Below are 26,187 nucleotides of genomic sequence, written 5' to 3' on the forward strand. Positions count from 1 at the left end.
GGAGCTAACCGGGACGCATAGTGTTTGTATTTAAGCTCCCAACTTTCACTAATTCCATGGCTCCTTAGATGTAGACATCCTTGGATTCTTTTGTCCCATTTTAATATATGAAGTGTTCTATTCCTTTTCATCAGGGAATTTTGTGCAATCTCTGGGGCCTAGTATCCTTTTCCATCAGCCTAACCACTGCCTATCTTTTTTCTTCCCAATTTAATTTTCTCTTGGCCTGTGGGAATATATTTTCCCCTATATTTTTAGAGGGAAAATTTGATAATTTATGTTTTTAGCTCTCTCCTTTTAAGTTTTTTCATCTAAATTCCTTCATGTAGAGGATTGTAGTATTTCTGCAAGAAGAAAATTGATGCCAGGTTTTCTTTTTCACTCCAGTCCTCATCAGACTTTTTTTTCTCTTTTGAAGAATTTCTTTATTTTTGTTTTAGATTTCAAACTTAATTATTAATTCATTATGCACTGAATTCTCCCATACATCTAGTGTCCAAATGTCTCTGTTATTAATAGATTTATAATTTGTATTATTATTCTTATTTATTCCTATGTATGCATGAACATATTCACCTGCTATGTGGGTTTACACAGACATTTGCATGCTCGCACCTACATACATCTGCATCCTTGCTCTCCCATAGAGCAGTCTTAGAGTTTCTCTTTCCCACTTTTGAAAGTTGATGGTCTATTTTGAAATTAGAAGGCTGCAAGATCTAATTATTTGTGGTACCTGTGTCTTCATGATGTCATGTTGTTTTTGGGAATTCTAGTAGTAGGACCATCTTTATGGAGTTACGCCCATTATTATGAAGATCTATTAATCTATTTTGATAGATTATTATGAAGATCTATTAATCTATCTATTAATCTATTTTGTTTGGCTATTGTTTTAGTAGCTGGAGTAGGGGTGGCAGTATTGTTAGACTTCACTTTTTTTTTTAATTTTTTAAAATGTTTTATTTACTTTTGACAGAGAGAGAGACAGAGCATGAGTGGGGGAGGAGCAGAGAGAGAGGGAGACACAGAAGCTGAAGTAGGCTCCAGGCTCTTAGCTGTCAGCACAGAGCCCGATGCGGGGCTCGAACTCACAGACTACAAGATCATGACCTGAGCCGAAATCGGACGCTCAACCGACTGAACCACCCAGGCGCCCCTAGACTTCACTTTTTAAGCTCCATAATGTAGCCCTTATTTTGGATTGGAATAGAGATGATTTGAAAGAATAATAAATTAAAATTATCTGCTATAACCACTTTTTTATTCAGGGAGCACTCTGAGAAGCTCTGTGGAACTCAGTTTGAACTTGTTATTCTGGTTATCAAAAATGTAGTTTCTTCAAAACATTTCCTGACCTTAAATGTCAGTTTGGATAATGTAGAATTCTCTATAGAGTGTAGATTAAACAGAAAGTAAAGTATTTTTTTTTTTTAATTTTTTTTTCAACGTTTTTTATTTATTTTTGGGACAGAGAGAGACAGAGCATGAACGGGGGAGGGGCAGAGAGAGAGGGAGACACAGAATCGGAAACAGGCTCCAGGCTCTGAGCCATCAGCCCAGAGCCTGACGCGGGGCTCAAACTCACGGACCGCGAGATCGTGACCTGGCTGAAGTCGGACGCTTAACCGACTGCGCCACCCAGGCGCCCCGAAAGTAAAGTATTTTATAGCATAAGTCATAAGAATTTTTGTGTTATTTTCAGTTATAAGAGGACCTATTAAGAGACTGTGAATAGATGAGTCAAAATCTTTCCCCAGTAGAATAAAAAGAAAACTAGGCTTCTGAATTATAGTTCTTTTTTTTTGAGACTGAGCCACCCAGGCACCCCACAAAGTTATTATATTATTGACTGTATTCCCTGTGCTCTATATTACATCCCCATGACTAATTTATTTTATACTGGAGGTTTATACCTTTTTAATCCCCTTCACCTATTTTGCCTGCCCCCCAACCCTTCTCCACTCTGGTAACCAACAGTTTGTTCCCTGTATCTATGAGTTTGTTTCTGTTTTGTTTTGTTTGTTTCCACGTAAGTGAAATTGTACAGCATTTGTCTGACTTATTTCACTTGATTGGATCCCTAGATACAACTATGTTGTCGCAAATGGCAAGATTTCCTTCTTTTTTATGGCTGAGTAATATTCAATTATGTATATATAGTATATCTCATTCATTTATCAGTAGATACTTAGGTTGCTTTCATATCTTGGCTATTATAAATAATGCTGCATTGAATATAGGGGTTCATATTTCTCTTTGAATTAGTGTTTTCATTTTCTTTGGATAAATATTCAGAAGTGGGATTGCTGGGTCATATGATAGTTCTATTTTTAATTTTTTAAGGCCTCCATATTGTTTTCCAGAATGACTGCACCAATTTACGCTACTACTAACAGTGTATGAGGATTCCCTTTTCTTCACATCCTCACCAACGCTGGTTATTTTTTGTCAGGTTTTAGTTCTTTAAGCTTTCGATAACAAATTATATTTATGTAGTATTTTATTCTTTAGAAAGCAGCTTAATGTATTTATTATTTCACTTTTAAATTTTTGTTCCTTATTTAACAAGTAAGGTAGTTTATAAGATATTCTCAAGATCACATCACTTAGCAGAGGTAACACGCAAACTCCAGTCTTCTTTTTTTTTTTTTTTTTTTTTTGGGACAGAGAGAGACAGAGCATGAACGGGGGAGGGGCAGAGAGAGAGGGAGACACAGAATCGGAAACAAGCTCCAGGCTCTGAGCCATCAGCCCAGAGCCTGACGCGGGGCTCGAACTCACGGACCGCGAGATCGTGACCTGGCTGAAGTCGGACGCCCAACCGACTGCGCCACCCAGGCGCCCCGCAAACTCCAGTCTTCTAACTAAATTCAGTGTTTTATCCATTAAATGCCACTTACTTCCCAATCTGACTTAAACTGGTGTCCTTGCTCTTCTCTGTAAAATGGATTTATTTAGAAAATTAAAGATTATCGCAACCCCAGTGGAATAAGTAAAAGTCATAACTTATGTTTTGACCTGCTTCTAGAGATATTTGGTAAGTCCAAGCAATAGGTCATGATTTGAAGTTTTGAAGTGAGTAATACATTCTGTGCATTAGAACAAGTATTCTCTTGACCACTTGTATTACTTCCCCCAGTTGGTGGCTGGTGCAGTGGAGATGCTATTTCTAGTGTTGAACGGTATGATCCACAGACCAATGAATGGCGAATGGTAGCTTCGATGAGCAAAAGGCGATGTGGAGTTGGGGTCAGTGTTCTTGATGACCTGCTATATGCAGTAGGAGGCCATGATGGATCCTCATATCTCAACAGTGTTGAAAGGTAAGTAAGGTCAATTTCAAATTTTCTTCTCTGCTATTCATGTAGTTTTCACTTGAGATGTTAACCAGGAAACAAATGTGTTTTGCTGCTTTAGTATTGCATCTACTAGTTGGCAGCCTTGACCACTTAGCATAACATATGAGTCCTTTATAATTTAACTTCCACCTGACCTATTTTTCCAGTCTGTCTCCCCTGGCATACCCCTATTCCCTAATGCTACTGCAGACCCACCAAATTTCCTGTGGTTCCTTGGGCATGCTAAATCCTTTTATTTCTCTTTGCCTACTCATATGCTTGCTGTTCTTTCTTCCCTGGAATATCTCTACAAGACTCAATGTTTTTACTTATTATATAAAGCCTTCTCTGACTCCCTACAGACTATTGATTACTCATTCCTCTGCTCTTTCATAAGTATTTTGAATATACTTGTACATATCTGATTGGCTATCATTGTTAAAATGTCTTTTCCCATATCTATCCCAGTGCCTGGCACATTAGAATTCTACAGTAATTGATTTTTAATAACTTCTGGCTTCTGGCTCACATACACCCTTTTTCATTCAGCCGTGCTGATTTACAGTGATTCTTGGCATTTCTTAAACATGTCTGTGAAATCCTGCAGCATAGCGGGGCTGGTTCAATATTCCCAAATCAATCAATTTGATATATCACATTAATAAAAGAAAGGATAAGAACCATATGATCCTGTCAATAGATACAGAAAAAACAGTTGACAAAATACAGCATCATTTCTTAATAAAAACCCTCAAGATAGTCGGGATAGAAGGAACATACCTTAACATCATAAAAGCTGTATACGAAAAGCCCACAGCCAGTATCATCCTCAATGGGGAAAAACTGAGATTTTTCCCCCTGAGATCAGGAACATGTCAGGGATGTCCATTCTCACCACTGTTGTTTAACATAGTATTGGAAGTCCTAGCCTCAGCAATCAGACAACACAAAGAAATAAAAGGCATCCAAGTTGGCAAAGAAGTCAAACTTTCACTCTACCTGGAAAACATGAAAGACTCCACCAAAAAGCTGCTAGAACTGATACATGAATTCAGCAAAGTCGCAGGATACAAAATCACTGTACAGATATCAGTTGCGTTTCTATACACCGATAATGAAGCAACAGAAAGAGAAACCAAGAAATCGATCCCACTTACAATTCCACCAAGAACCATAAAATACCTAGGAATAAACCTAACCAAAGGTGTAAAAGATCTGTATGCTGAAAACTATAGAAAACTTATGAAGGAAATTGAAGAAGACACAAAGAAATGGAAAAACATTCCATCCTCATGGATTGGAAGAACAAATTATCATTAAAATGTTGATACTACCCAAAGCAATCTACACTTTCAATATAGTCCCAATCAAAATTGCACCAGCATTCTTCTCAAAGCTAGAACAAACAATCCTAAAATTTGTATGGAACCACAGAAGACCCTGAATACCCAAAGTAATGTTGAAAAAGAAAACCAAAGTGGGAGGCATGACAATCCCAGACTTTAGCCTCTGCTACAAAGCTGTAATCATCAAGACAGTATGGTATTGGCACAAAAACAGACACATAGACCAATGGAATAGAGAACCCAGAATTGAATGCACAAATGTATGGCCAGCTAACCTTTGACAAAGCAGGAAAGAGTCTCCAATGGAAAAAAGACAGTCTCTTTAGCAAACGGTGTCGGGAGAACTGGACAGCAACATGCAGAACAATGAAACTAGACCACTTTCTTACAACATACACAAAAACAAACTCAAAATGGATGAAAGACCCAAATGTGAGACAGGAAACCATCAAAACCCTAGAGGAGAAATCAGGCAACAACCTTTTTGACCTCAGCTGCAGCAATTTTTTGCTCAACACATGTCCAAAGGCAAGGGAATTAAAAGCAAAAGTAAACTATTGGGACCTCATCAAGATAAAAAGCTTCTGGACTGCAAAGGAAACAGTCAACAAAACTAAAAGGCAGCCGACAGAATGGGAAAAGATATTTGCAAATGACATATTAGATAATGTATCCAAAATCTATAAAGAACTTACCAAACTCCACACCCAAAAAACCAAATAATCCAGTGAAGAAAAAGGCAGAAGACATGAATAGACACTTTTCCAAAGAAGACATCCAGACACGTGAAAAGATGCTCAGCATCACTCATCATCAGGGAAATACAAATCAAAACCACACTGAGATACCACCTCACGCTGGTCAGAGTGGCTAAAATTAACAACTCAGGAAACAACAGATGCTGGTGAGGATGTAGAGAAAGGGGAACCCTCTTACACTGTTGGTGGGAATGCAAATGGTGCAGCCACTCTGGAAAACAGTGTGGAGGTTTCTCAAAAAGTTAAGAACAGAACTACTCTATCACCCAGCAATAGCACTACTAAGAATTTACCCAAGGGATACAGGAGTGCTGATACATAGGGGCACATGCACCCCAATGTTTACAGCAGCACTGTCAACAATAACCAAATTATGAAAAGAGCCTAAATGTCTATCAACTGATGAATGGATAAAGAAGATGTGGTTTGAGATGTGGTTTGGTCTCTTGGCAATGAGAAAGAATAAAATCTGGCCATTTGCAGCAAAATGGATGGAATTGGAGGGTATTACAGTAAGTGAAATAAGTCAGTCAGAGAAAGGCAGATATCATATGTTTTCACTCATATGTGGAACTTGAGAAACTTAACAGAAGACTCTGGGGGAAGGGAACGGGAAAAAATAGTTACAGAGAGGGAGGGAGGCAAACCATAAGAGACTCTTAAATACAGAGAACGAACTGAGGGCTCATTGGGGTGGGGGCAGCAGAGGAGAGGGGAAAATGGGTGATGGGTATTGAGGAGGGCACTTGTTGGGATGAGCACTGGGTGTTGTATGTAAACAATGAATCATGGAATCCTTCCCCAAAACCGAGAGCATACTGTATACACTGTATGTTAGCTAACTTGACAATAAATTATATTAGAAACAAACAAACAAAAAAATCCTGCAGCATGTAAAGATCTAGAGGTATAGGGGCACCTGGGTGGCTCAGTCAGTTGAGCATCTGACTCTTGATTTTGTCTCAGGTTATGATCCCAGGGTCATGGGATTGAGCCCTGCATCAGTCTCTAAGCTGAGCATGGAGCCTGCTTAAAATTATCTCTCTCTCCCTCTGCCACTTTCCCCTGTTCGCTCTCTCTCTAAAATTACAAAAAAAAAAAAAAAAAATCTAGAGGTATAGATTATAGAGCTGAAAAACCAAACAGAGGGATTAGCTCCACAGAAGTTAAAAAAAAAAAGTGTGCTGAAAAACAAATTGAGTTACAGGTACCTGGCTGGCTCAGGCAGTAGAGCATGCAACTTTTGATCTCAGGGTTGTAAGTTCAAGCCCCACATTGAGTGTAGAGACTATTTAAAAGAATTAAAATCATTAAAAAAAATAAAAATAAAGTGAATTAAAGAAATAAGAATGGAAATGATTAAATATTTACAACTTAATAATAATTAAGCCCAAATATACCAAAATGTGTGGGATGCAACTAAGATAGTATTCAGAGGCAAATTTATATGCATTATAACAATATGCATACATTTGAAAATAAGAAAGATGAGAAAATAAATCATTCTTTTAAATCAAGAAGTTATAAAAAGCCACAAAATCCAAGAAAATACAAAGAAAAAATTAATGAGATTGAAAACAATTAAAATTGATATAATTACAAAAAGAGCAATTTGATAGTTTTTTGATAGTATGCTATAAAATTAACAATGACTTGGGACGCCTGGATAGCTCAGTCAGTTAAGTGGCAGGCTCCTAATTTCAGCTCAGGTCATTATCTCAGGGTCATGAGATCGAGCCCCACATTGGGCTGTGTGCTGGGTGTGGAGCCTGCTTGAGATTCTCTCTGTCCTCCCTCTGCCCCTCGTCCACTTGTCTCTAAAAAAAAATGTGAATAGATGGACTAAAATATTTTTAAAAAGGTGGGGCGAGTGGCACCTAGTCAGTTGAGTCAGTTGAGTTGACGCTCAGTCAGTTGAGCGTCCAACTCTTGATTTCAGCTCAAGTTATGATCCCAGGGTCATGGGATGGAGCTCCGTGTAGGGCTCCACACTGAGCAGGGAGCCTGCTTAAGATTCTCTCTCTCTCTCTCTCTCTCTCTCTCTCTCTCTCTCTCTCTTCCTCCCTCCCTCCTTCCCTCCCTCCCTCCCTCCCTCCCTCCCTCTCCCCACACACACACCGCCCCCATTCTGCCCTCTCCCCTGCTCACATGCTGTTTCTCTAAAAAAAAAAAAAAAAAAAAAAAATGACTGTACTCTGTGCCCCTTGATTCTACTTGTCATCATCCATTTGCACAAGGAGAAATATACAAGAGTAATTACTGTGTTTTTTAATAATAATAATAAGGTCTTTTAATTATTATTTTATTATAATATTTCTCTACTCTGAAATCCACATTTCCTTCCAGAGAAATTTACAAGGAATGGCCATATATCAGCAAAACTACAGGTTTTGAAGCATTTTCACAGAGGAGAGTGTGAGGATAGGTTATCAATTATTAAGAGTTTCTGTCACTCAAAGTTTCAGTTAAGATATTTTCAGCTACAGGTTAACAGAAAACTTCTATTAAGCAGGCTAAAATAATTTATTATTTTCCAGAAACACGGTTTCTCAGGGCTTTAACTCCACCTCTCTGATATCTCCCTTAGCTCTGCAATGCTTACATATGGATTCCTTCTCAAATAGACATCAAGATGGCTGGAGCAGTTTTGGGCATCACATCTAGACGTAACTCTGTTCACAGGGAGAAAACGGGCCATGTCTTCTTTCTGAAAGTTTGGGAGCAAGGAAATCCTTACCAGAAACCCCAGTTTTTCTTAGCAGACCTTCCCCCATCAATCATTGGCTAGAATCAGGTCACATGCCTTTCCTAAACCAACACTGACAAAGTGAATGGGATTGGCATGATCGGTAAACTAATAGAGAAGAATTTATGCTGAGAGACTGCCACCATACCTTTACCTGAGGAGTATTTAATTCCAATTTCTATAACATAAATCCTCTTTAGTACATATTCCATAATTTATCAATGCAGAATATACTCTAATTTGAGTATGTTTGAGTATATTGAAGTTGCCAACTCAAATAACCAGGACATTAAAATCATCTAGTATTAAGAGTTTCTTTTCACAGAATCTGAGTTTTATGGATTTTATAAGAATAAAACTAAAAGAATCAAAAAAATACAGTGTCCCTAGCTTTAAATATCTTCACTACAGGTTCTGGGACTTCTCAACCATTGTCACTTCTCAAATGCCAAGGCAAAGAAGAGGATAGGGAGGGTAGGGTAGAATGATTATCCCTACAGTAAGGTCTTTTTTTTTTTTTTTCACATTTATTTATTTTTATTTTTATTTTATTTTTATGAAATTTATTGTCAATTTGGTTTCCATACAACACCCAGTGCTCATCCCAACAGGTGCCCTCCTCAATGCCCATCACCCACTTTCCTCTCCCTCCCACCCCCCATCAACCCTCAGTTTAGTCTCAGTTTTTAAGAGTCTCTTATGCTTTGGCTCCCTCCCTCTCTTTCTTTTTTTTCCTTCCCCTCCCCCATGGTCTTCTGTTAAGTTTCTCTGGATCCACATAAGAGTGAAAACATATGGTATCTGTCTTTCTCTGTATGACTTATTTCACTTAGCATAACACTCTCCCATTCCATCCACGTTGCTACAAACATATTTCATTCTTTCTCATTGCCAAGTAGTATTCCATTGTATATATAAACCACATCTTCTTTATCCATTCATCGGTTGGTGGACATTTAGGCTCTTCCCATAATTTGGCTATTGTTGAAAGTGCTGCTATAAACATTGGGGTACAAGTGTCCCTATGCATCAGCACTCCTGTATCCCTGGGGTAAATTCCTAGCAGTAGTATTGCTGGGTCATAGGGTAGATCTATTTTTAATTTTTGAGGAATGTCCACACTGTTTTCCAGAGCGGCTGCACCAGTTTGCATTCCCACTAACAGTGCAAAAGTGTCCCTGTTTCTCCACATCCTCTCCAGCATCTATAGTCTCCTGATCTGTTCATTTTAGCCACTCTAACCAGAGTGAGGTGGTATCTCAGTGTGGTTTTGATTTGTATTTCCCTGATGAGGAGTGACATTAAGCATCATTTCATGTGTCTGTTGGCAATCTGGATGTTCTTTGGAAAAGTGTCTATTCATGTCTTCTGCCTTTTTCTTCACTGGATTATTTGTTTTTCGGGTGTGGAGTTTGGTGAGTTCTTTATAGATTTTGGATACTAGCCCTTTATCTAATATGTCATTTGCAAATACCTTTTCCATTCCGTCGGTTGCCTTTTAGTTTTGTTAATTGTTTCCCTTGCAGTGCAGAAGCTTTTTATCTTGATGAGGTCCCAATAGTTCATTTTTGCTTTTAATTTCCTTCCCTTTGGAGATGTGTCGAGTAAGAAATTGCTGCGGCTGAGGTCAGAGAGGGTTTTTCCTGCTTTCTCCTCTAGGGTTTTGATGGTTTCTTGTCTCACATTCAGGTCCTGTATGCCAAAATCATTTTTACTGGTCAAATTAGTAATTACTGTTTTTAATGGCAAAATGTAATAAGCAATGTAAGGATACATCAGTAGGGATAGTATTAAATAATATAAGGCACACACAATAATGAAATGTTGGAAGAATCTAGAGCTATATCTATTAGCATGGGTAGATCTCAGAAATATGTCGAGTGAGAAAACAGTTCCTACATTGTGGTATTATAAAGTATTGTCTTGAAGGACATACACCAAGTCACAATGGGAAGAGACCAGAAATTGGTGGAACTCAAAGGGAAATTTAGCTTTGTCCAAAACTTTCTGAAAAAAGTTTTAAAAGAAAACATATTCATATCTAACTTGTTGAAATAAAAAAATTAAGTTTAAAAACTAAAACATAAATTAGCATTACATATGCTTTAGTTATTAATCAGTCCATATTTACAGGAAAGAACATAGACTGTGTAGATATGGCCAGACTTTCTTTGTATAGTACAAACTCTGCTCTTAATGTGTTCTCTGCAGGTACGACCCCAAAACAAACCAATGGAGCAGCGATGTGGCTCCCACAAGCACGTGCAGGACGAGTGTTGGTGTGGCGGTGCTCGGAGGCTTTCTCTATGCTGTGGGGGGCCAGGATGGCGTGTCCTGCCTCAACATTGTTGAGAGGTGATCTCTTCAAATCATTTTCATTTTTTTAAAAGAATATAAAGGGCTCTTTAAGACCTAAGAAACAGCTTAGGACACCAGGGGAGCCACTATTCAGTGGATATCCCATGGGCTTTAGGGGAAAAGTTTTCAGTTGATCTTAAGTGTAGGAAGATGAAAGATATAACCCGATTTCCAAACTGTTATACTGCTTAAACCTAACATTGAAGAGTTGGAATCATACTTTAAATTACCTTCTATATATGATACCAAGTGTACCACTTCTGCAATCTGTTCTCTTTCCCCAGTACTTGAAGTGTATTTAGTGACTTTGCCCAGACTTCCTCCAAAACAATGATTAAAATAATAATACTCTGTCTAGCGCATCTTACAAATACCCCAAAGTATATGGATTCTCATTAATTCTTGAAGTCCACTTAGGAAAATCTGGGTTGGCTGCCAAAGTTTGATTTATACTTTTACAAATCAGTTAATTTTAGTGAAATAGATTCTGTTCTTAATTTCTTGCTCCATCAGCTTTTTGTCACTCTACCCTAGAGACTGGATTTTGGAGGCTTGTGTGTTATGATTATTGTCAAGAACATACCCTATTTCATTCTCACTTCTTAAAAGGAAATGCTTCATGACTCTTCAGAATATTTCAAATAGCATTTACGGGTTGGGTTACCATGTTTAAGTTGAAGAGTTTAACTCTGCCTTAAATAGAGATAAAGTTGCAGGTAACTCTTGAAAGCCATTTTTAAAATTATTTTTTCTGTTAAGAAACTTATTTCTCCACTTTCGAAACTCTTTGCAAGAGGATTCTGGGAAGATAGCAACAAGTAATCTCTCTAAATTCCCACATAAGAACAGAGCAATAGATAGCAAAGCTACAAACCTAGGAACAAATTATGGAACTTGGTTGGATGATAGGGTGAATGTACTTAACACTACTGAACTGTACACTTAAAAATGATTACAGTGGCAAATTTAATGTATATTTTGCCACAGCTTTTAAAAAGCCCTATGGGCAACATTGAAAATAGAACTAGGGGGGAGAGTATCCCCATAAACACCAAAACACCAGTGGGCAAAGGCAAAGTACCAAAAGCCACAAGACCTACATGATATCAGTGTCTGTGCAGGAGAAAATACAGAAAAGCAATCGAAGTATGACATATATAAGAACAGAAGAACCCCAAAATAGACAATACATATTTATTAGGAAGTGTGAGAGGAAAATTTAGGACCAACAGCTGAGACTAAGAAGGGTTTTTGCTCACTCCTAATATAGAGTAAGTGCAAGTGACCTATAATAAGATCTGAATGACTTAGAAAAGAGTTGTTCAACCTCAGCACTATTGCCATTTTGCACCAGATAATTCTTTGTTGTGGGGGGCTGTCCTGTGCACTCTCACATGTTTAATAGCATCCTTGGCCTCTTCCCACTAATTGCCAGTGGCACACACCTGGTTGTGACAACCAGAAGTCTCTAGACACTGCCAAATGTCCGTGGATGGGGAGAGGAGTGGTGCAAAGCCACGGCAGTTGAGAACCAGCTGCCCTAGAGCCATCTAGTCCCTAGGAACCCTCAGAACTGACCAGCAGGATGACCTTCCAGAACAGTTCCCACACCTCTGGCTGCAGGATCAAAATTGAGCAGGACAGAGTTATTATCCAATGGGAAGAGAAGACCAAGATGAAAAGGAGGACCAGTGAATAAAACCAATAAATCTCAGGAAGCAAACCACTCTACTTTTTTAACACTATAGGAAAAAACTAGAAAAAGCTCCGTGAAGTTAGAAAAATTATCATGAACACTCCTCAAGACAACTCATTTCATGTAAAAATGAACAATAGCAAAGCATTGAGGTTAGATCCAATACAGAGTTAATATATGGAGAGAGAATAAGCAGCAGAATAACATCTCTATAGACAATAAAAGCACAGCAGAAAGACATGCCCACAGAACAGATCAAAATTGTAAGCAACTATTTCACAATGTGCTTAATGACATTAGGAAAATGATGCAAGATATGAAAACACTACATAAGTCAGAGTTAGAAAAACCCAAAAATGAAGTGGCAAAACTCAGAAAAATATTAGAAATAAAAGGAAAAATCACTTCAGAATGAAGACTAAACTAGAAATAAAACAAGTAACCCCAGAAGATAAATAGAAGGTGAAAGAGGAAATGTTTTAAAATAAAAAAATAAAGGAAATAAAAGGTTTTGAGAGAGAGCAATAAGTATTGAAGACAGGTAAAAGTCCAGTATACAAATAATAGGAGACCATGAGGAAGAAAACCAAAGCAAGAGAATGGAACAGATGCTAAGAACTATAATTCAAATCTGTTCTAAGAAAAAAAAGTGGAAATTGTTTATTGAAAACAATTGAAATTGAAAGGTTGCAATGTACCTTCTGAATACTGACCCAGAACAATCAACATCAGTACCTATTCTAATAAAATTATTGGACCTTGAAGAAAAAGGAGATAAATTCTTTAATCATCAACAAAAAAGTACATATTACTTATAAGGGAAAGAAATTTAGATTTACCATCAGACTTTTTGAAAGCAATATTTTATGCTAGAAGAAAATGGAATAACATATTTAGGCTAATCAAAGAAAATGTAAGCTAAGGATTTTATACCCAGAGAAACTGAAGTATGAAGGCCACAAACTGTTAATATGTAAGAAGTTAGGGAACACTGTTCCCATGAGTCCTTACTGAGGAATCTACCACAGAACTTCAGACAAAATTGCTAGAGACCTTGATAGAGGGTGAGCATGAAACATACAGAGAATCCAGGAACTCTGAATAAAGGGTGCAGAGAGAGAGTAGCTTGCACTGGCTGTATGCTCAGTTAGTACAAAGGTGGTACAAGTATTTTCAAAAGTGGGAGGAGAATGGGAAGAGATATGCAAAAAGAATTGTAATTCTTCTCGGGGACGTTGAAGTGATAGTATTGCTATTCTGAGACTGCAATGTATATGTGGAATAAAGAAAATGGGTATGGGTTATTCTGATTCTATCCTCTCCAGGTTTCTTGAAAATTAGAGTTCTTGATGTGGAAGAATATGAATGTAAAATAGAAGTTAAATAAAAGACCTTGTAGCCTAAATTTCAATTTGAATTAAAGTCCTCATTTACAAATAATTATATTCTAGCTCTGTCAATTGAAGAGGCCTAGAAATAATGACCAACTAGTGGCAGTGAACGTCTCTATTCCTGGACTGGGTCTTGAAGTTCCATTTCCCTAAAAGAAACCAGGGCTTCTTGGAGAAATGTCTGTTTCCAGATTTAGGACAGGAAATATACAAATAAACCCGGACCAGCATGTCATACCAGAATACAAGCCATCTATCAAAGACTAGGAGATGTCAAAGAGAGTCAAGAACAAACTTGAAGGTGTTCCCACTTGACCAAAGATGGGACAGTTTAAACTTTAAAAGAGACAGTAATTATGATTGATTAAAATCCAATAAATATATTTAAATCTATGAGTTCCTACTGACATTTTTTTAAACTCTACTTAGTTGCCTTTAGAAATTAATTTATTTCTAAATTATTAATTTATCATCTTGAGTACTAGTAAACAAAGTGAAAGAAGCATGCATATATCCAACCCTTCTTATATGAACTGTATCACATATGAATTGGGTACAAAATAGTAGATAAGAGGATTGTTTCTTTATAAAAATATCCAAATAAAGGAACATAAATGATTGAATGTCACCATTTTGCAACACTCAGTAAATAAATAGACCTAGGTGTTAATAATTAACAGCTGCTAACATACCACCTTCTGTAGTGTTGCCAAAGGGACCAAATGTGGTCTGATCAAACTTCTGAATCCAGAAGTTCTGCCAATTTGCAGAACATACAGAGGACAGACCAGTGCATTGAACTGCACTATGAGTGTCCAGTCAATCAAATCCATGTTGTGGGAGAAATTGCAGGTTGAATACCCCAGGTTCTAAAGGATGAATTGGGGGGGGGGGAAGGGCTATGGAGGAAAAACCTGTAGGTAAAAAGAGACTTTAAAAAAACTACAGTGAACAAGAGTAAGTGTCTAGGGATGCACACTTGGGTGGTAAAAACTGTAAAGAAATACAAGGAAGTGATTACTGTAAAAGTCAGGATAATGGTTCTCTTGTGTGGAGGAAGGCATTGAGTTTGGAAAGGGATACATCCAAAGGGCTTCCAGTATGGCAGGCAAACTTATTTTTCTTGACCTGGGTAGTGGGCTTTCCTTGTAATATCTCATTAAACTATACATTTGTTTCGTGTGGCTTTCTAAATCGATGTTTTATTTTACAATAAAAAGTTTTAAGAATTATGCAAAGACTTCAGCTTCCAAGTAGAATGCAGTAAGTAGTGACAGCCATCACTCCCACTGCAACAACTAGGGGAAAATGAGAGCACAAATATACTTTTTTAGGGGCTCCTGTGTGGCTCAGTTAGTTAGGAGTCCAACTCTTGATTTCAGCTCAGGTTGTGACCTCACAGTTCGTGAGTTCAAGCCCCACATCAGGCTTCGTGTTGTCAGCGCAGAGCCTGCCTGGGATTCTCTCCCTCTCTCTTTGCCCCTCTCCTGCTCACACTCTCTCACTCACTTGCTCTCTCTCAAAATAAATAAATAAACTTAAATATATATATGTGTGTGTGTGTGTGTGTGTGTGTGTATACACACATGTATATACATACATATATATGTATATATACATACATATATATGTATATATACATACATATATATACATACATACATACATACATACATATATACATATATACATACATATATGTATGGGTTTTTTTTATGTTTGGGTTTTTTTTAAACATCAGAGACATGTGAAAGTAACAAGGACTAGATGAACTAAAATTCTACTGAAGAGGAAGCCCATCTATGTGAGCTGAGATCATCAGCTATTTTCTTCCCTGGGGGCATTTGCCAAGTGTGAAGGGTTGAATATTGCACTTGTCTTAGGCCAAAGGATTCTCCTGGAAGAGAGGTATATCAGTAGAACTTTTAACAGTCATGCAGGTTGACATGACAGATTGGAATCTAGGACAATTCTAAACATACTGCTGTTTTTCCCCATGAGATGTTTTCTGAATGCTAGGATAGCTCAGTCTCGAGGGAACCAGGGTGAGTGAAATCTCAGGCAACCTTCCAGTGCTTAGAAGATAAAGCCCTGCTGTGGGGAGGGGCTTACAACAAATACATGACAGCTTGCATCCTTGAGACATTTGAAAATAGAGGTGGACAGAGTCTAACAAAAGCTCAATTCCTGATTGGACTGAGGCAATCAGTATTTCACCCTACCTGCCTAATACAGGGAAGAGTGAATCCACTGCAGGTGGTGTGGGAATGAGGGGGTAATACGAATTTCACCTTCTAGGATTTCATTCCTTTATAATGTGCAGCATACAATAAAAAATTATGAAACATCTGAAGAAACAGAAAAATATGGCCAATAGCTGAGAGAAAAAAAAAATAGAAGCAGACATTTAAGTGATCCACATTTAGAGTTAACAGAAAAAAACTTTAATAAATGCATTAAATAAAATAGAGGATAAGATTAAAACTGGGTAAAAGGTTGGAGAATTTAAATATAGAATTGGAATCTAAAAGTAATATGTGTTCTACAACTGAAAAATACAATCTCTAAAATTAAGAACTCAATGAAATAAGATTAACTAGACACAGTAGAAATAGACACAGCAGAAGACCGAGTTAATGAACTCAAAGACAGATTAATAGAAAATACCGAAACAGAGGAAGAACAGAGAAAACAGCATGGAAAGAACAGACTCTCATGTGTCCCAGACACTCATGGGACACAGTCTAACATACATGTAACTGCAGTCCCAGAAAAAGAGAGAAATAGCAGAAGCAATATTTGGAGACAGAATTTTTGGCTGAGAATTTTCCAAAAGTGATGAACCATAAACTGTATTCAAAGTGCATGAACTCCAGGACACCTTCACTCACTAACCATAACCTTTCTCCAGGGCCTGCATTCTCCAGCATTTATATTTCTGCTTCTTTCATCTGTATTAGTTACCACATTCTCAGAATCTGTTTGGAGGTTTCTCCTTTGAGAACATGCTCCATCTCCCTCTCTTGCTTCTTAAGAGCGAGGTCTATTTTTAGTATCCTTTATTTTATTTTATATTTCCTGCAATATTGATATAGTTTGCTATACAGTACTTAAATATACTAACAGAATTTCCTACCCATGTAATAAAATGTCAGCACTATTCCGATTTTTATCATATTTACTTCTGAACACTAGTAATTTATCAATCAGGACCCACTGAGGAAAACCGAAGCTATATCAGGTATTTGACTACAAGGAATGTTCAAAAATTGGCCAGCAGATATCGAAGGACTGAAAGAAGTGAAAAGAAGACACCAAAGTAACTGTAGGAACCCAGATCTGGGAACGCAAAGGAGAGAGATCAGAGTTACAGGAGCCTAGAAGCCTAGAGGACAGATCCCACAGAGCCAGAACCATCAGCACCCAGGGAGCTGGTGCTCTGAAAGCTGTGACCCTTCTCCATGAAGGGTTCTCTTGCTGGCTATTTTTGGAAGATTGTATTTTCCAAAGATGATTACAATACCTGCCGTTTCACATGCTCTTCGTATAATTTGACTTTGACACTCTTCTTAACTGAGGGGTGGGATTTATGTTTCCTCCCTTGATTCTGGGTCGCCTTGCAAGAACCCCAACAGTGGCAGTATTTGACTCCTGGGGCTAGGTCATAAAAAGTGATACATCTTTCACTTGGATCTCTTGGGGCACCTTTGAGGCCTTGAGCTGCTTGAGGTTGCCATGCTGAGAGGAAGCCCAAATGAGCCGGCGTGGAGAGACCCTGAGGCTACTTGGAGAGATGCCTGGCCACCCCTAGCTGCCTTAGCATTCTGCCCTTCCAGCCTCAGCCCCAGCCTGAGAGCAGCCAGACACCTGAGCCAGAGCTTCCCTGTGAGGCCCTTCCCAAATTCCTGACTCATGGAAACAGGAGAGTTAATAAAATTATTTTTGAATCCCTGAGTTTGGGGGTGACTTACACAGCTGTGGTACTCATACCTCAGGAGCTCAGAGGAGGTGCCTCACAGAGCCATGACTAAGACCTCTAAGAGGCACGACAAGGCTAGTTTTAGAAGTGCCAGGAAAAGGCTAGAAGCTGCAATTCGCTGGTTCCATCAGAGCGAAAGGGCCTTTGCTGAGACAAAGCTGACAGGGTTGGCAAACACACAGAAAGGAGCCTGTCCCTTCTCCTGCCCTGGACTTCCAGCGTCTGGTCCTTCCTCTCAGCACAATCTAACAGAGAGCCAGCTTGGCTGAGGAGAAACGCTCTTTTCAGAGTTCTAGCCCTAGCATCACAAGGCAGAGTATAGGAAACAGCTGAATAACAGACACAGGCACAAACTCTAAGATTTCTCTTCCTAATAACCAAGTAAAATATGTTAGATTCTCACTGTGCATGTGACCATAGCATGCATCCAACATATCTTCAGCATGGTTTCACATCTTATGAAAAAGGCCTCACTTAATCAAAACAGGCGTGCAGTCTTTGGTTTCTCCCTCACTGCAGGTATGATCCAAAGGAAAACAAATGGACTCGAGTGGCTTCTATGAGCACCAGAAGACTAGGCGTGGCCGTGGCTGTGTTAGGAGGGTTCTTATATGCCGTAGGTGGCTCTGATGGGACATCTCCACTCAACACAGGTGAGTCCCTTCCAAGGTCAATGTGTTCCCCCAAAGCAGCATATTCCTCAGGAGAGTCACCCTACAAAAAAGTATAAAAATCCAGGTGATCCTATAATTTTAAATTACAAATATAAATTACAAAATTTAAATAATTTATATAATAATATATTTATTTAAATAATTGAAAATTATTTGCCCCCTAAAAGAGTACAACTCTCAGCTCTTCCTCGGCTCCTTCTGCAGCCATAGTGTTCTACTGTATTCCCCAAATATTTCTTTCTCCTTTCTCTTTGCAAGCTTTGGAATTTATAATGAATAAAAGAACTGTTTTCCCAATAGGATTATTTCCCTGCCCCACCCCCAACCATCTCTCCTTAAAAACCAAAAACAAACAAACCTGTATTATAATCTAAGAATAAATAAAAACTTACAGCTGTAAGCTGGTTTATGTGTTAGTCCTCTCTCTTTAGAGATAATGGATATTTTTGCCCAAGGATATTGTTAGTGTGGCACCCGCATCAGATTCATTGTCACTTATCTTGTCTTCTGCTTATAGTGCAGTAGGAATACAGGCAAAGGGGTACGAGAGCACAGAAGCTGTCTGATCATGACAATAAATTAGTAGTATGGAATGGTGCCTACAGGTCTTACAGTCCGGTCTCCTCATTTAAAGATAAGGTGGGGGCGCCTGGGTGGCTCAGTCAGTTAGGTGTCCGGCTCTTGATCTCAGCTCGGGTCATGAGTTCAGGCCAAGTTGGGCTCCATGGTAGGCGTGAAAACTACTTAAAAAAAAAAGATAAGGTGAGGCCATGAATCATATTGTCAGAACTAGAACTGAGGCACCTTTCCACCATACCATACCCAAACCAAACCCGTCCCTGATGAGATTATATTGGTATTGTGGAAAGATATACAAGTCCGTCTCAGAAGCAAAAATCAGATTGTGTATCAAAAATATGTGTTATCACAAAATTTTAATGGCTATGAGGAAAACTAGAGGTGAGAAGAAATGGTTGAATGGTCACTTACTACTTTTCCCCCTACAGTGGAGCGCTACAATCCTCAGGAAAACAGATGGCACACCATAGCCCCTATGGGGACCCGGAGGAAACACCTAGGCTGTGCAGTGTATCAGGACATGATCTATGCCGTAGGAGGTAGAGATGATACTACAGAGCTTAGCAGCGCTGAGAGATACAACCCCAGAACTAACCAGTGGTCTCCAGTGGTGGCTATGACATCCCGCCGTAGTGGAGTAAGTGCCTCGCTACTGAAAACTTGGGAAAAAAGCACCAAGAGACGGTTGTGTGGGAGAGCTCTGATCTGTAAAATACCGGGACAGTAAGGAGGTGCACTATTTAGGCAAAACAACCCCTGCTGCTTTTGTAATGGAAAAAAAAAAAGTAATTTCTCTTAATTGCTGTTTTCTCCGGTGGTTAAATATCTCAGTCAATTATATCTTTAATGATAGAATTATTCTTTGTGATTTATCTTTCATCAGTTGTTTTCCTAAAAGACATTGCCCTATCTTATCCACTACCTTATCTAACTTCACACATATTCATCCCTCTCAATTAGAGCTAAATATTCCTAACTAATTTCTAACTAGTTTCTAGGTAATATTCTAAGTAGTTGGCACACCAATTCAAATGTTGAGGCAGAAACATACCTGGCCCCACCACCAGTCCCCACAAATAGGTTTGAGTCTATCCCATCTGTAGTCTAGACCTGGTCAGGCTGACCTATGTCAAGTTCTAGACCATGGGTGACCTGTGACTACACGAGACTTTCAGGGTGAAGTACAGAATTCATCCATCCTAGGACGTTTGCTTCAGAGGGAACTGTAATCCATAAACCACTGATTGTGGCAAGAGTCCATCGATGTCGGACAACAGGTGGGAAAAGCCAGCAGTAGTTAAAGAGTCCGTGCTGTGAGGATAGAAGGGAGTAAATTCTGGTTCGCACAAATCAGGGAATACCACTGGTAGGCATCGGCAAGTCAAAGCATTCCCATGCCTGTGGCTCTTTATTACTGGTGGCTAACAGCTTCTTAGTCACACTCCTATTGTTCTCACTGCTACATTCTGATGATTTAGCAAATATTTATTTATTTGTTTATTTGTTTAAATTTACATCCAAGTTAGTTAGCATATAATGCAACAATGATTTCAGGAGTAGATTCCTTAATGCCCCTTACCCTTTTAGCCCATCCCCCCTCTCACCACCCCTCCAGCAACCTCTGTTTGTTCTCTATATTTATGACTCTCTTGTGTTTTGTCCCCCTCCCTGTTTTTATATTATTTTTGCTTCCCTTCCCTTATGTTCATCTGTTCTGTGTCTTAAAGTCCTCATATGAGTGAAGTCTTATGATTTTTGTCTTTCTCTGACTGACTAATTTCACTTAGCATAATACCCTGTAGTTCCATCCACGTAGTTGCAAATGGCAAGATTTCATTCTTTTTGATTGCCACGTAATATTCCATTGTATATACATACCACATTTTCTTTATCCATTCATCCATCGATGGACATTTGGGCTCTTTCCACACTTTGGTTATTGTTGATAGTGCTGCTATAAACATGGGGGTGCATGTGTCCCTTCAAAACAGCACACCTGTATCCCTTGGATAAATACCTAAGAGTGCAATTGCTGGGTTGTAGGATAGTTCTATTTTTAATTTTTTGAGGAACCTCCATACTGTTTTCCAGAGTGGCTGTACCAGTTTTTAGCAAATACTTATTAAGTGCTTACCGTGTGCTAGGAAAGCAAAAATGAGTGTGACGACTCATCAAGGAGCTCCCAATTTAGTGAAGGAACTTGAGATGTTTACAGCTAACTACAAAAAAAATTATAGTAACAGCACGTGCATTATAGGGAAACGTGGGAGAATATGCTTAATGTGTTTGGGGCAGTGAAGAGACTTACCAGAGAAAGTCGCATGTAAACTAGGCCATAAAAGAAGAAAAAGATTCTCTAAAAGAGGGAGACAAAACACCAGCCAAGGAACAAGGTGCAAAAGTATGGAGGTGTGCATATGTGGATCTTGAGAAACTTAACAGAAGACCATGAGGGAAGGGAAGGGGAAAAAAATAGTTACAAACAGAGAGGGAGGGAGGCAAACCATAAGAGACTCTTAAATACAGAGAACAAACTGAGGGTGGATGAGGGGGTGGGGGAGAAGGGAAAGTGGGTGATGGGCATTGAGGAGGGCACTTGTTGGGATGAGCACTGGGTGTCGTATAAGTAAGTGGTGAACCACAGGAATCTACCCCAAAACCCAAAAGCACACTTTACACACTGTATGTTAGCCAATTTGACAATAAATTATATTTGTTTAAAAAAAGAAAATACTTTAAAGACAATGAAATTAAAAAAAAAAACCTGAGGGTTGATGGAGGGAGGTGGGTGAGAAATGGGCTAGATGGGTGATGGGTATTAAGGAGGGCACCTGTTGTGATGAGCACTGGGTGTTGTATGGAAGTGATGAATCACTGAATTCTACTTCTGAAACCAATATGTAAACCAACTAAAATTTAAATTAAAAAAAGAAGAAAAAAATCTTAAAAAAAAAAAAAAGTATGGAGGTGTGAAAACGTGTGGTATTTTCTGGGACCAGCAGTTAAATCAGTATTATTACAACATAGGGCACATAAGGAGGTGAGGCTAGAATGGGCTCTTATGGGTTTCTGGAGGGCCCGAACAACATAATAAGGACTTTAAACTTAGGTGGTAGAGAGGCTTCGTTTTTAGAGGAGAGTGACAGCATGGGTATTTTAAACAGAATTTTAGTGGCAATTTAGGTAGTGGATTAAAACAGGCAGATACCAGAAAAGTGAGAGCCCTTTGGAGGTTCCTACTCCCAGTGATGCTTTTCTAAAATTTTTAAAAATCTGTTTTTGACTCTGTGTAAATACTTTAATTGAATATATAATTTTATTGTTCCAACAATGTAGATTTTTGCCATTACTTTTTTCTCTGTATTCAAGTAAGCCATAATATAAGGCGTTAAAAAATATCTTTTAGTAAAGATTTATGTAGAAACTTATGTGGAAACTTATGTAGAAACTTATGTAGAAATTTATGTGTAAATTTTCCCAGTGATTCTCTGGCTTCTTCAGCAGCCACTATGTTTTGGTCCTACAGGTTGGCCTGGCAGTGGTGAATGGGCAGCTCATGGCGGTAGGAGGCTTCGATGGCACAACGTACTTGAAGACCATTGAAGTTTTTGATCCTGATGCAAATACATGGAGGTAACGTTTAAGCTACATTGCAGATCACCTCACTGCTGACTGGAAAATCATGAGCATGAGGTTGCCCGTGACCGTCAGAATCGGGCTGGTCAGTACATTGAGAAGTGCTTTTGTGGTACTAGGAAGAGAGCTCCAAGTTACCCCTATTTGATGGCTTATTTTGACTTCATTGCTCGAAAGTGGCTGACATCTTACAAAATCTTCTCTTTAGTAACTGTCCAGTGTTATAGTAGAGATGGCAAACACAGAAAAAAAGTCTCCTCTCTAGCTTCGTCGTGTGCAGCTGAGGAAAGTGAGGCACTGAGAAATGAAATGAACAAGTTAGCGACAGAGTTAAAATTGGAACTTAGATCTTTCACTCCTAATCTGTCACAATGTTTTGGTGTTCTTGTAGGTAGCTTTATACCCAGGAAAAACAAATTGCAGTTACTTTTGAAAAATTATAGTTTATTTCATTTTTAAGCTGATTGTTTTCTTTAAGCTTTTAAAATCTATTTTTTTTTAATTTTTTTAACGTTTATTTATTATTGAGAGATGGAAAGACACAGAGCGTGAGCAGGGGTGGGGTAGAGAAAGGGGGAGACACAGAATCTGAAGCAGGCTCCAGGCTCTGAGCTGTCAGCACAGAGCCCGACGCGGGGCTCAAACTCACAAACTGTGAGATCATGACCTGAGCCATAATCGGTCGCTTAACCAACTGAGCAACCCAGGCGCCCCTACTTTCATTTTGTTTTAATATAATTTATTGTCAAGTTGGCTAACATACAGTGTATACAGTGTGCTCTTGGTTTTGGGGGTAGATTCCCGTGATTCATTGCTAACATACAGCACCCAGTGCTCATCCCAACAAGTGCTTTCCTCAATGCCCATCACCCATTTTCCCCTCTCCCCACCCCCTGACCCCCATCTACCCTCAGTTTGTTCTCTGTATTTAAGAGTGTCATACAGTTTGCATCCCTCTCTGTTTGAAACTATTTTTCCCCTTCCCTTCCCCCATGGTCTTCTGTTAAGTTTCTCAAGTTCCACATATGAGTGAAAACATGGTATCTGTCTTTCTCTGACTGATTTCACTTAGCATAATATTCTCCAATTCCATCCATTTTGTTGCAAATGGCAAGTGGGGGCATCTGGATGACTCAGTCGGTTAAGTGACCAACTCTTGATTTCGGCTTGGGTCATGATCTCATGGTCATGGGATCGAGCCCTGCATTGGCATGGAGCCTGCTTGGGATATTCTCTCTCTCTCTCTCTCTCTCTCTCTCTCTCTCAAAATAAGTAAATAAATTTTAAAAATTAATTAAAATCTTTTTAAATATATTATTATTCTATTTTAAAGTCTATTAAATTTTAACAGTCACTTTTAGGGAGGAGTCTACATTTTATTGAAGAGATTTAACTATGTTGGGGCGCCTGGGTGGCTCAGTCGGTTGTGCATCCGACTTTGGCTCAGGTCATGATCTCACAGTTTGTGAGTTCGAGCCCCACGTCAGGCTCTGTGCTGATAGCTGGGAGCCTGGAGCCTGCTTCAGATTCTGTGTCTCCCTCTCTCTCTGCCCCTCCCCCACTTATGCTCTGTCTCTCTCAAAAATGAATAAATGTAAAAAAAAATTTTTTTTTAAAGATTTAACTATGTTAAACTATATAGGATTAACTTTACTTTTAAATCCTTGTCTTAACAATCTTAACAAATCTTTCCTAAGTACTTCTTATAAATTCACATAAATCAGATAACTCATGCATTTATTTTTTCAAAAATTTTTACAAATTTAGCAAAATTCTCTTAAATTTTAAAACAAAATCATAAGTCCAGATCTTTACTCAATCACACGTTTTATACTCGATTCACAAAACTAATCTGATAGATGCCTTAATATGCCAGAGTTGCTTAAATATTACAAGAACTTAAAATGTCAAATATATAGTTAATTCTCAAACTTAATACAAAATGTTAATACTATAGGTTGGATGTACCTCCTGTCTATACTTAATTCCAAATATTAGCCTTCTAAGAAAACAGTTTTACCTTCCAAGCAACATGGGTTTTCTTTCTCAATAAATTTGGCTTATTTGCCTAAATACATTTAAGGGAACCACAGATCCCAGTCTGGCCTGGGATATGAGGCAGCAGACATTCTGAAAGATCTTTTCATGAACATGAAAGATAAGCTGAGATCTTTGTAGTCCTTATTCCAAGAGTCTGTCTCGTAGTCCATTCCTGCTGCATTCTAAGTAGACATTTTGTAAATTTGAGCCCGTAACTACCCACCCAGATCTTTTCGTCATTCTAGAAGATTCAGCTAATGAATGTACTGAGATCTTTTTATAATCTTCATGTCTGGGAAAGCCATACTTTTACAGATATTTAAATGATAGGCTTTGGATTCTGCCTCTCTCATGTCTCTGTAAGACTTGGTCACAATACTGAAGTCAGACTAAAAGTCAGATATTGTAGCACTTTGGGCTTCTGCATCACATTTCACAACCTTGGTTCATTAAGTAAAGATAGTATTACTGAGTGAGTGTTCTAGACCCTGGGATACAACAGTGAACAAAACAAACTTCTTTTTTTTTTAATGTTTATTTATTTTTGGGAAAGAGTGCAGGTGGAGGAGGGGCAGAGAGAGAGGGGGACAGAGGATCCGAAGCAGGGTTCGAACTCAACGAACCATGAGATAACGACCTGAGCCAAAGTTCGTTGCTCAACCGACTGAGCCACCCAGGCACCCCAAACAAACTTGTCTGAGACTGGAAGTAACATATCAGGGGGGTAGAAGCTCTATGGTGACTAGCAAAGGGGGTGGGAGTGTCCAAGGAGGAGTTTCCACTTTAAAATATAGCCTAGCAGGCCTCACTGCAAAGGTAAACATTTTAGCAAAACCCAGTAGAGGTAAGGGAGAGATAGCAGGAGGTTTTTATGAATAGGAGCCCCCTCCCCCCTTGTGACATATTTTCTTACACACTCCGCTTCCTTTTTTAGTGGAAATTTGAGAAGATAGCCAAATTTTCTTCTGACTGCTTAATCACTATGATCCTATGTAATGACCTATTTCTCAGTAACTGTCACTAAATAGAATTAGTAACATATGACCAAGTAATATTTAGGAAATTCTTAAGAACCATCTTTTGAGAGATTACGATCTCCATTTTTGTCTCAGACTTAAAACCAGTTTTACCTTACAGCTGTAAGGATCTAATCCTCTTTTCCGTGGAAATCTGTACTTTCGAAGATGGTCTTGTTCACAAACTCGATGCTGACCTTATTCACTCCTATCCAGGTTTGTTCCATAAAGGAGGAGGCTTGTAAGAAGACATAGAAGACAAAAGGATAAAAATAGTTGCTGTTTAGGCAGAGGGAAGTGTGGGTAGGAAAATCATATAGCCATGGTCAAAATTAGACACAAAAATGTAGAATATATGATTCTATGTAATTGTTCGAAATCAGTTTAGGTGAAAAGTTTTAAAGTCATGATGCGAAATGTGGATACGATGCTCTTATTCTTAAAACAGTATCCTGTAAGTGAGACCTTTTCAGCCAGTGTCTTAAATAATTCTGCTACTTGCCAGTGTTCAATTCCAGCTCCTAATCTTTGGAAGAGATGTGTGAAGCGAAATTAGTTGTGCAGGGCACCTGGGTGTCTCTGTTGGTTAAGCGTCCAACTCTTAATTTTGGCTCAGATCACGAGATC

General features: G+C 38.7%; 1 protein-coding gene across 1 annotated transcript in view; it reads left to right on the forward strand.

Moving 5' to 3' along the window:
* Window positions 1-26,187, forward strand: part of KLHL20 (kelch like family member 20) — a 63,985-nt gene that overhangs the window by 35,972 nt on the left and 1,826 nt on the right. The window contains exons 7-11 of the mRNA XM_049633979.1: window positions 3,143-3,326; window positions 10,403-10,546; window positions 18,135-18,268; window positions 19,297-19,505; window positions 22,395-22,501. Coding sequence (XP_049489936.1) covers window positions 3,143-3,326; window positions 10,403-10,546; window positions 18,135-18,268; window positions 19,297-19,505; window positions 22,395-22,501 — 778 coding nt within the window. The remainder of the gene's footprint in view (window positions 1-3,142; window positions 3,327-10,402; window positions 10,547-18,134; window positions 18,269-19,296; window positions 19,506-22,394; window positions 22,502-26,187) is intronic.

This window comes from Panthera uncia, chromosome F1 (assembly GCF_023721935.1).
Source record: "Panthera uncia isolate 11264 chromosome F1, Puncia_PCG_1.0, whole genome shotgun sequence".
NCBI classification, from domain to species: domain Eukaryota; kingdom Metazoa; phylum Chordata; class Mammalia; order Carnivora; family Felidae; genus Panthera; species Panthera uncia.